We start from the raw sequence: 12,035 nt of genomic DNA on the forward strand, positions 1-12,035 counted from the left end.
AATCTTCATTTCTAGGCTCAGCAGTGAGAAACTTGTATTTGGGAAAGGTTTAAACTTGAATTTGAGAAAGGTTTAAATTTCAATTTGGGAAAGGTTTAAACCTGAATTTGGACAAGGTTTAAACTTGAATTTGGAAAAGGTTTAAACTTGAATTTGGGCAAGGTTTAAACCTGAATTTGGAAAAGGTTTAAATTTGAATTTGGGAAAGGTTTAAACTTGAATTTGGAGGTTTAAACTTGAATTTGGGAAAGCTTTAAACTTGAATTTGGATGAGGTTTAAACTTGAATTTGGATGAGGTTTAAACTTGAATTTGGACAAGGTTTAAACTTGAATTTGGACAAGGTTTAAACTTGAATTGGGGAAAGGTTTAAACTTGAATTTGGGAAAGGTTTAAATTGAATTTGGACAAGGTTTAAACTTGAATTTGGGAAAGGTCTAAATTGAATTTGGACAAGGTTTAAATCTTCAGCTGCACAAGCCCAGGGTGTTCCTTGTGTTCCTATAATTCCAAGACAATAAAAATACTTCCAGCTTTGTGCCCTGTGGTTTTTCCTTATTTCTCACACAAACTCGTTAGCTATTAGTTTAGAAAATGAGGAAAAATCCTCAGCACAGATTAACCAGGCCTTTAACAATTAAATCTTTGAAGATGCTGCTTCCAGCACACAATTTACCCAGAAAACCCAAGTACAAAAAGCTATTTTTTACTGACTAAACCCAGGTGTTCTGATCCCACACGCTTTGTTTGAAGCAAATTTGAATTTTGCTGGTTTTGCCTTAATTATTTCAATATCTCTCTTGCACTTGGGAAGTTCTGAGCTATAAACCAGATTTATACTATGAACATTCACTTCAAAAGGCAGAAAAGTCTCGTTTTATTCTGAGATTTCAGTCTCTGAGGGATGAGGCAGAGCCAGGATCTCTGATTTTCTGCATGAGCAGCCTTTCAGAGCTCAGCAGAAGATATTTATCACAATTTCACAAAGGTCAGGCACTCAGGCCAACGTTTGCACACCAAGAACCTTCTGGAACTCCTGTGCCCTCCAGGTGGGGGTGAGAAACCCACTGTGCTTCTCTGCCTCCAGGCGGTTTTGGCAGAATTTTAATCCAAGGAATTTCAATTTTTTCCACAGTGAAGGATGAGTGGGATGGGGGAAGAAACAGGACAGAAAGAGCTGTGGGCTGGAAATGGGACCAGTGAAAGAGTTTGGGGCATTATCCAAAAAAATTCCCAGCTGTTAGTGAGAATTCCCAATGAGTATTTTGTACCCACGTTGTTTAATTAACCCATTTACTTGTAAGGCTTTGGGTTCAGTGTCAGCTGTTTAAAAAAAATAAATTATAATTGACAATTGCCAGTCAGGGATACAAATTCAGTATTTGTAGAGATAAGAGGGCTCTGTAATCACCTGTAAATTGGGTTTTTGGGAGTTATTCCACAATAAACAAAATTTCTAACTCTAAACTGTCAGAGAGTTTTTGGATATCGATACCAGATCAATATCCACATTGGGAATGGGATGTGCCAAAGTTAGAATTTGTATTTTGGGTATTCAATACTTGTGCAGATAAATGGGCACTAATCACCTGTAAATTAATACCTGCACAGATAAAAGGGCTCTGTGATCACCTGTAAATTGGGTATTTGGGAGTTATTCCACAATAAACAAACACTTTCTAACTCTAAACTGTCAGAGAGGTTTTGGGTATCAGTACCAGATCAATATCCACATTGGGAATGGGGTGTACCAGTCATGAATATCTATTCATATTTTGGGTATTCAATACCAGCACAGATAAATGGACACTGTGATCACCTGTAAATTGGGTGTGTATTTGGGAGCTATCCCACAATAAACAAACACTTTAAACTGTCAGGGAGTTTTTGGATATCCTACCAGATCAATATCCACATTGGGAATGGGATGTACCAAAGTGATGAATATGTATTTGTATTTTGGATATTCAATACTATACAGATAAAAGGGCTCTGTAATGACTGTCAATTGGGGTGTATTTGGGAGTTATCCCACAATAACTAACACTCTCTAACTCTGAACTCTCACAGAGTTTTTGGATGCCTGTCCCAGATCAATATCCGTACTGGGAATGGGATGTACCAGAGTTAGAATTTGTATTTTGGATATTCAATACCTGCACAGATGAAAGGGCTCTGTAATCACTGTAAATTGGGTGTGTATTTGGGAGTTATCCCACAATAAACAAACACTCTCTAACTCTGAACTCTCACAGAGTTTTTGGATGTTGGTACCAGATCAATATCCACATTGGGAATGGGATGTACCAGAGCTATGAATATTTGTATTTGCACTTTGGATATTCAATACCTGTACAGATAAAAGGGCTCTGTAATCACCTGTAAATTGGGTGTGTATTTGGGAGTTATCCCACAATAACTAACACTCTCTAACTCTGAACTCTCACAGAGTTTTTGGATGCCTGTCCCAGATCAATATCCCTATTTTTGATCGATCACTCGCTGCAAAGGGTTAAAAGGGGCAGCGTGGCCGCGTCCTCTCCTCCCACCTCATCATTTCACAAAGAAAACATCAGCAGCAACCTCCCAGGGGCCGGACAAGCCCTCTCACCAACACCGCATTTACACACCACCAGCGGAATATTCTCTGTCCTCCTGCTGGAAACTGAACCCCTGGAAAGGCACCGAGAGAAGGAAAATGGGAATTTATTGTTAAATTCCACCGCAGGCAGGGCAGGATCTCAGATGGCCCAAAGGCAAATATTTGCTGAGCAGATAAGATCAACAGCATTTCAGTGCGGGCTGTTTGTAAATCACTCCTCTTGAATACTCTTGGGTGACTGGTCACCCTAAACCACACAAATACTGCAAGGCAAATATTTTAAAAGAAAACCACAAACTACTGCACAAAGGCAGTGAGGTTCAGCCAAAAAAACACCAAAAACCCAAAACAAACAAAAAACCCAACCCCTAAAAAAAACAAACAAAAAACCCAAACAAACAAAAAACCCAACCCCAAAAAAAACAAACAAAAACCCAAACAAACAAAAAACCAACAAAAGAAACAAAACAAAATAAAACACAGAACAAAACAAAAAAAAAAAAAAAAAAACAAAAAATTAAAATAAAAAAAAAATCAGGGCTGGTGGAATTCACAGTCCCTTGGCACAGACTGCCAGAAACAAATGGCAAAAAGTCTGCAGTCCCAAGAAGCAGCACACCAGCACCCCCAGGAGACAGGCATGCAGCAGCTGGGGAAGAAAAATACTAAAATAAAATAAAATAAAATAAAATAAAATAAAATAAAATAAAATAAAATAAAATAAAATAATTTAAAAATAAAATAAAATAAAATAAAATAAAATAAAATAAAATAAAATAAAATAAAATAAAATAAAATAAAATACTTTTTTTGGGAGTGCTTTAGGCCTCATTCGAACCTGCAGGTCCAAAAATGAAAAAGTTACATTAATGCTGAGTTGCTACCAAGCCATCATTTGTGTGTTTTGAAATTTTGGATTAGAAGAGGAACCACACAGATATTGCCAAAGAACCACAGAGATATTCCTAAAGAAGCACACAGATATTCCCAAAGAACCACACAGATATTCCTAAAATCCACACAGATATTCCTAAAATCCACACAGATATTTCTAAAGAACCACACAGACATTCCTAAAGAACCATACAGATATACCTAAAATCCACACAGACATTCCCAAAGAACAACCCAGATATTCCTAAAGACCTGGATCACTTTTCCATCATGGAACAGGATCTAAAACCTGAATCTTGCAGATTTTTGGTTTTTCACTTTTCACCATCAGCAGTTTCTTAGGGGAAAAAGAAGAAAATCTCATCGCTCAGGGTTGTTCCTCTAGAAAACACCACAGTGTTTTCCACACATGTCGGAGTCAGAAGAAGGGCAATGACCATTAAAATGAATGGAATGGCCAAAAATAAATAAATAAATAAAATCACACCACTCAGGTTTGTGCTCGTGGGTTTTCCAGAGCCACCAAAGGCAGGGAGGAGCAGCTGCTTCCCTCAGAGACCAACAGCTTCCCCCATGAGACACCTGTCTTCCCAACATCCTCAATTAACAGCTCCAGCTACAAGCAAAAATGGGGGAAAAAGCATTTTCCTGTTCCGTGATGAGATCCCAGCGCAGGCACCAGTTCTGCACAGAAATGAGATTTTTATAGGAATTTCAGCAGAACTGAGCCAGCCCAGAGCACAGCCACTGCCCAGCCCTGGCTGTGCTGCTCAGGGAGGAGCAGCCCCACTTCCTCCCCTCGAGGCCCAGCTGGAAGGTGGAAGTTCAGCAGAAACTGAGAACTGCAGAATTTGGAGCTGCTCATTCTGCAACTTCTCGGAACAGAGGGACCAAACCCCCCCGGGGCTGCCCAGAGCTCCAAAACAGCCCAGCCCAGCTCCCTCTTCACCAGGAAACTCCTCCGTGATGTCCCCAAAGACCTGGGTCACTTTTCCAGAAGAAGATCTAAAACCTTAAACTTGCAGATTTTTGGTTTTTTTTTTTTTTTTTTTTTTTTTTTACTTTTCACCATCAGCAGTTTCTTAAGGAAAAAAAAAATAAAAAAACCTCATCACTCAGGATTTTTCCTCTAGAAAATCCCACAATGTCTTCCACACATGCTGAAGTCAGAAAAAGGGCAGTGACCATTAGTTTATTCCCAGAAATGCTCAGAGTGAATTTCAATTTAATTAAGGAAAGCAAACGCACGATGGGCTACTTGAAATTAAAGGCTCATTTACCTTTATGAGCCAATTCAAATCATCCAAGCCACCAATTTGTCAATAATTTTAGCTCGAGTTCCAACAAATCAATTCACTGTTAACTAATTGATATCACTAGAGGGATGGAGAGAAAGCTTTTTAAGGAAAAAAAGGAGATTTTTTTTACCTCAGAAAGTGAAGGGAAGCAGCCTCAGAGCCCAGTGCTGAGCAGTGCTGGAGTTCCCCTCATTTGTTCCACATTTTGAGATAAGTTATCAGGATTTCATCTAAAAACCTCCACATTTGCGTAGCTGGCAGCTCAGAAACCTCCAGCTCCTCAGCACAGACACTTTTCTGAGCTGGCATGGAATTCCTCTCATCATACACTTCATTTTTAATGTGTTAGAGGCATTTTAGGACTCAGACAAGTCTTTCCTTTTGGGTGAATCCACGGTGAGTGTCAGAGTTCCCAGCCTGAGGAAATTCATCTGCAGAAGCGTCAAGAGCTGCTGCACAAACTGCTCCAACAAAATCCACAACTTTTGCACCTTTTGCAGCACCAACACTTCATCCTTAGCCAGTCCTGCTCTCAGGCCAAAGGGAGAGCTGGCCTTAAATTGAAGCCTGAATGATCTCCTCAGCAATTCTTGCCCCAAAATCACGTGCAGGTCCTGAAATTACAAGCAGGGCTGGCTTGGAGAGGTAAATAACAAATTAAAGCTGACCCACTGCCTTATGCCCACATCAATAATGCATGCAGGCTGCATGCACAGCAAAATGCCACCAGACTGGAGAGAGAAACATCAGCAGGTCTAAATAAAAATAAAAATAAAAGTGTGTGCCTGTGTGCAGGGTTCATGGTTTATAAAGGTAAATAACTTCATTACCTGGCTGGCAAACGGTGGGTGAGGGGCAGAGGAGGAGCTGTCTGCATCCCTCATTAAAAACCATCCTGTTTATCATCTGTGCAGCAACCTTGAGGCTTGGAGCATCATTCCATGAACAAGGACACGCTGCAGGGACAGTCCTGCCCCCAGGAATGGCCTTCCTGCTCTGTCACCCTGAACACAGCAGGGCCAGGGGCAGGAAAGGCTCCCCCAGCCCCCCCTGGGCTTTCACAGAAGGAAAAGAACATTCTCCCTCCTGCTCTCTCACCCTGAACACAGCAGGGCCATGTCACCCTGATTTTTTAGGATTTTCTGAGCCTGCTGATGTTGACATTCTTGTAGAGACCTTTCTCACACACTTTCTGTAAATAACTCATTGTTTTGCATTCTTTTATGGAGGAGGAGAAATTTGATGGACTGCTGGTTTGTCCAGTGTCACTGCAGAGGTGGCACTGTCACCCTCCCATCCAGGGTCACTTTTAGAAAACTTTAAATGTTGGAGTCAGAAAATAAACTTCCCTTTTTGCTCTCCATCTGGAGAGCAGCAGTGTGCACCTGGGTTCTGTCGTGTTCCACAGCAACAGGGCCAGGGGCAGGAAAGGCTCCCCCAGCCCCCCTGGGCTTTCACAGAAGGAAAAGAACATTCTCCCTCCTGCTCTGTCAGCTTTTAGGGACCCAGCAGGTAAACAAAGCTCACAATTACCCAGAGAAGAAGGAGGGACAGTTTAATTTTTGACTCTAATATTTATAGGCTTTCAAAAGTGACAGTGGATTGGAGGATGGAAGTGTTACTTCTCCAATGACACTGGACAAACTAATTGTCTATTACATTTTTCTTCTTCCAGAAAAGAGTGTAAACCAATAATTATTCACATCAAAGTACATGAGAAACTTCATTACAAGACTGCAAACATCAGAGGGCTTAGAAGAACTTGGAAGAACAGGGTGACACTCAGCACAGCTGTCCCTGCTGCCCTCAAAGAGCACAGAGGTGACACTGGGAGCATCTGTCACCAGCAGCAGTGGCACAGCAGGACAGAGCAGGACAGGACAGAGCAGGGGCTCTCTCTGGCCCTGCCAAAGCAGCAAACAGACAATTTCTGGTTTGTAGAAAGCAGCCCCTTGCCCTGCCAAAGTTACATTTCACCGGGGGCACAGCAAAGTTTACCCCAGGTCTCTGTCACATGAACACCAGAAACCCCTCAGGGTTCATCACCCTCTCCATGGCCGGCTCCCCACAGGCTCTGCTTGTGAAAAATGGGTGGTTTGTGATTGGCTTTTTGCAAATTTTCAATTGAGTATTACATGTGTTATGGCAGAAAGTGATGCTGTGTTCATTTTCTTAAGAAGTGTTAAATACAGTTTTAGGTTATAACAAAATGTTAAAATAGAAACTGTGCTGGGTAAGATACTTTTTTTTAAAAGAGAGGAATGAGGTGCTCCCACTGGGATAGCCACAGGACACCTGAATCTTTCAGAGAAAGAGAATTTATTCCTCCATTAACAGAAGAAACAAACTTCTTCCTGCCTTGCTCAGGCAGGATGACACCCTCAGGATCCAGAGGAAGGAGCTGACCCTGCCCAGACAGAATCCTGGGTGTGAATGGAATTGATGCACCATGGATGAGCTGTGTGAATGTGCAACAGGCTGTTGGTGTTAAGGGTTAATCCCCTGTTAACGGGGGTCCTTTTCCAGGCTGATTTTGGTCCATAACTCTTTGTTTTTATTGTCTTGTATTGTCCTAATCCTAACTGTCCAAATTTTTATTACTCCAATTTTATCTTTATAACCATTTTATTACTTTATTATTGTATTATTACTTTATTATTATTGTATTACTTTATTATTTAAGATTCTCAAACCAAGGGATTGGTGTTTTTCACGTGCTCCTCTGGGCAGTTTGCTCTGCGGTGGGAGAGCCCAGGGCTGACCCCTGCACTCTGCCAGGCTCAGCACCCGTGACCAAATCCAGCTTTTCCACCTGGCCTAGGGAGGGAAAATGCCATCTGAGCCCCGTGTTTGTCATGGAACCTGCAGCAGGTGAAGAAAGGAGGTGCCAGGCTGCCTTTGGTGTGCTAATGCCACCTCAGCCACCCACCCTTCCTTCCAGTCACTGCTTGGGAAACATCACCCAAAACCCCTCAGGGATCAATGAGAAGGAAGTTGTCAGCATGGCAACATTTGTAAAGGACAAATGTACAAGGAAAAGCTCTTTCTTCCACCTTCACACCAAAATAAACAGATCTTGGCCTGCCTGAAACTCATTCACCATCAATAAATCCAAATTAAATCCTTCAGCTGAAAGATTGGATCCTTCATCCTCAACTTGTGACCACAACTTCAATATTCTGACACTTCAGCACGTGCCTCATGCCTTGTCTTTCCCATTTTGTGGGCTGTGCCTGAATCCCTGCTTGCACCACCACTATGTGAAAATCAGAAACACTTCCTAAATCAGAAACACTTCCTAAATCACAAATATTTCCTAAATCACAAATATTTCCTAAATCACAAATATTTCCTAAATCAGAAGTATTTCCTAGACCAAGAGATGTTTTTCAATGTTAACATGCTGAGAGGGATTACAGATCCTCCATGGCATGCATTTATTGATGAAAGTTCTTTAAAAATTAATAAGCAGACAGAATGACCTTGCTAAAGGGACCTGATGAAAGAAAAAATTATCAGATAATCAGAGTGGGTATTCAAAGCTCTGCCCTGTGAACACTCAAGCACCACAGCAGGCAGTGAGTCAGTGTGGTTTGGTGGGTGCAGAAATGTGAAAGGTTTCTCTTTTTCTGGAAGTGCAGCACATCCTTGAAAAACAGCCCCAGAGATGAGCTGCACAGGAGCTGCAAACCGTGGAAGAAAACTTGGCCCACCCTAAGCCAGCCTAAGGATTTATAAACTTAGATCGATTTCTTGGAGAAATCTTTAAAGTGTCTCGAGTGTTTGGGGCCTTCAGGAAAGGCAGATTGTTAAAGGAAGAGTTCATTCCAGTGCGTGTGGATTGTAAAGGAAGAGTTAATTCCAGTGTTTGTAGATTGTAAAGGAAGAGTTAATTCACTGTGTGTAGATTGTAAAGGAAGAGTTCATTCCAGTGCGTGTGGATTGTAAAGGAAGAGTTAATTCCAGTGTTTGTAGATTGTAAAGGAAGAGTTAATTCACTGTGTGTAGATTGTAAAGGAAGAGTTATTTCCAGTGTTTGTAGATTGTAAAGGAAGAGTTAATTCATTGTATGTACATTGTAAAGGAAGAGTTAATTCCAGTGCATGTGGATTGTAAAGGAAGAGTTAATTCACTGTATGTACATTGTAAAGGAAGAGTTAATTCCAGTGCATGTGGATTGTAAAGGAAGAGTTAATTCCAGTGTTTGTAGATTGTAAAGGAAGAGTTAATTCACTGTGTGTAGATTGTAAAGGAAGAGTTAATTCACTGTATGTAGATTGTAAAGGAAGAGTTATTTCCAGTGCATGTGGATTGTAAAGGAAGAGTTAATTCACTGTATGTACATTGTAAAGGAAGAGTTATTTCCAGTGTTTGTAGATTGTAAAGGAAGAGTTAATTCCAGTGCATGTCGATTGTAAAGGAAGAGTTAATTCCAGTGTTTGTAGATTGTAAAGGAAGAGTTAATTCACTGTATGTAGATTGTAAAGGAAGAGTTAATTCACTGTATGTAGATTGTAAAGGAAGAGTTAATTCACTGTATGTAGATTGTAAAGGAAGAGTTAATTCACTGTATGTAGATTGTAAAGGAAGAGTTATTTCCAGTGCATGTAGATTGCAAAGAAGAGTTATTTCCAGTGTTTGTAGATTGTAAAGGAATAGTTAATTGCCCTGCATGTAGATTTTTGAAGGAAGAGTTAATTGCCCAGCACGTGGGGTGCCCTGCAGAGGGTTACATAAGGTGCAGCTTTATCTCCGTGGCCACACAACACAATGCCTGGGCATTCACTCCCGGTGCTGACAGGCTCCTGGAGGCCTTTGGGAGTGATTTGTGCCCTTTCCAGCCAAAGGACTGCGTGACTTTCAGGTCTGGAAAGATGCCAGGGGCTGAGCCCAGCCACCTTGACACACAGACCTACTGGGCTGCTTGGTGTCCCCTCCTGGCCCCTCTCTGTCCCAGTACTGAGCTAAGGATCTCCAGGGAAGTCTCAGTGGCAGGAATGAGCATCACCCAAAAACACTGGCAGGGCTTGGCACCATCACTCCCACACCTGTGAAAATCAGAAATATTTCCTAAACCAAGAGATGTTTTTCAGTGCTAACTTGCTGAGAGGAATTATCAGATCCTCAGGGGCACACATTTATTGGTGAGAGTTCTTTATAAATTAATGAGCTACAGCAGAGAGGTCACTCCTCTCTCCCAGGTCTCCTCAGGACACCTCAGCGAGGTTAAATCTTCTCACCCACTGGCTCTGGGTCACCTGGAGGACCACGAGCAAGGACAGAGCCTTGCCCTGCCATTCCTAGACAGCTCCCAGGCCTTCTCCTTTGGCACCAGCACATCCAACCAACGCCGTGCCACATTCCAGCCAACAGGCGAGGACAAAGTCCGGGAAGAGCCACATCCAGGGGAACACCAGACCCTTCCAGCCTATTTTGGGCAGCATCACCTCGGGAGCAGGGAGGGGGAGCGGGCAGAGGACCTACCTGCTCTCACTGCACTCCTTCTTCTCTCGGACGCGCAGCCACTTCCGAAGGAGGAAGCGCTTGCGGCGCGGGGAGGCACTGGGAGTGGAGCAGTTGGACCAGGGGGTGTCCTCGTCACTGGAGGGGGTGATCTCAATGGATGGGAGCTGCAGGTATTCCTTGCTGGAGGAAGGAGACTCCTGGTACCTGCCGGCCTCCAGGCTCTGCTCCTGCACGTTCTTCATCCGCCTCATCTTGAAGCGCTTCCTGCGCAGGGTCGGGGTGGACGAGCTGGACCAGGCGCAGCCGCCCTCCAGCACCTGCTGCTCGGGGACCCGCAGCGCCGGGAGCTGCAGCGTTTCTGTCATGTTGGCAGCTGGCATCAGACGCCCTTTCTCCTTCTGCTCCCACCCCCCCCCGGCACTTGTAGCTCTGATCTCGGCGTAAACCACACCACAAAGCCACAACTCGCCTTCCTCCTCCTCCTCCTCCCTCTCTCCCCGGCGCTGCCCTCCCTCTCAAGCAGGAAACCTCATGTTCTTCACGTGCTCTCACTGAGCTCCCAGCGCGGTGGGAGGGGATGGCCGGGACACACACATGTCACAAGGGAAGCCAGTTTCAAGTTTCTTTTCTCCTTCTCTCCTCTACACAAAGTCCCTCCCCTGCCCGCTGTCTCTCCCAGCAGGTTCAGCACTGCCACAAGGCTTGGCCGCCTTCCAGCTGCCCTCCCCAGCCCCCCTTTGCCTTCTGCTGGCTCAGGAAAGGAAAAGTCTCCCGGGGCTGCTCAGGGAAAACTCGGCTGTGGTTCTTCTCGAGAGACGAGGCAAGCATGGAGAGGAGCGGCGTGGAGCTGTGGGGAGGGCAGAGAGAGAAACAGAGGGAGGGGAGGAACAAGGCTCGATAAAAATGCCGAGAAAGAGCAGCGGGAGCAGCTTGCGCTGCTTCTGTAGCGGGGGAGACACGCGGGCAGCTGTCGCAAGTGTAACCGCGCTCCTAATCCCGACAGGCAGGGTTTGTGTTACCGAGCCCCAAATCCGGCGGGGGAGAGGGCGAGGGACAGGGAAGAGCCTCCCGGAGGAGCCAACTGCGCTGGGTTGTCCCTTTTGTCCCTTTTGTCCCTTTTGTCCCACCTTCCTGCTCAGCCAGCCCGCCCCGAGAGGGAGGCAGCGAGCGAGCTTTGACTTGCAGCCTTCTTTCACAATAATTTCACAATAATTTTTTGGTTCTTTTAGGGTTTTTTTGGTTGTTATTTATTTGGAGTTTTTTGTCGTTTTGGTTTGGTTTTTTTCTTTTTTTTTTTTTTTGGGTTTGTTTGGGTGGTTTTTGTTTGGGTTTTTTTTGTTCCCCATTGGCTGCACGCAGAGAAGCCGAAGGAGGAGGGGGATTGAGGAACAGCCAAAAAAGCAGCAGCAGCAGCAGCAGGTGGCGGCAGAACTGGTCGGGCTTTCAGCTCAGTTTCACCGAGTGAAAACTGATTTCAAAGAGTTCTCTGGGGTGATGCTGCTTCCAAAAGGCCCGTGGGGGACGGAGGGGGCGCGGTGCGGGAGCGCACGGACAGCACACACGGACAGCCACGCGTGCAGAGCGGCTTTCACAGCGGGACAAAGGCGCAGCAGGGCAAACTCTCAGGCATCCGCACCCCAAGGGAGCTGCAGCGAGGCTCAGACACCCCGAGCAGCGGCCAAAGGACACGGCTTGCATAATTCTGGTGGCGAAATCAAATCAGGAAAAATGTTGTGACAGATTCTCCATCAGTGTCCTCTGAGTTTCGCTGACTGA

At 44.3% G+C, this 12,035-nt stretch overlaps 1 protein-coding gene across 3 annotated transcripts in view; it reads right to left on the reverse strand.

Moving 5' to 3' along the window:
- The window catches only part of GRAMD1B (GRAM domain containing 1B), a 123,354-nt gene extending 112,003 nt beyond the window's left edge, over positions 1-11,351 (reverse strand). Inside the window, exons 1-2 of one of the 3 annotated variants that reach the window (XM_059867285.1) lie at positions 11,279-11,351; positions 10,278-11,106 (exon numbers count right to left, since the gene is read on the reverse strand). In XM_059867285.1, the coding sequence (XP_059723268.1) occupies positions 10,278-10,639 (362 nt within the window). In that variant the 5' untranslated portion in view covers positions 10,640-11,106; positions 11,279-11,351. Of the gene's footprint in view, positions 1-10,277; positions 11,258-11,278 lie in introns of those variants that run through there. The other 2 variants (XM_059867287.1, XM_059867286.1) reach the window with 2 other exon arrangements.
- Positions 11,352-12,035: the final 684 nt, after the last annotated feature.

This window comes from Haemorhous mexicanus, chromosome 24 (assembly GCF_027477595.1).
Source record: "Haemorhous mexicanus isolate bHaeMex1 chromosome 24, bHaeMex1.pri, whole genome shotgun sequence".
Classification (NCBI taxonomy): domain Eukaryota; kingdom Metazoa; phylum Chordata; class Aves; order Passeriformes; family Fringillidae; genus Haemorhous; species Haemorhous mexicanus.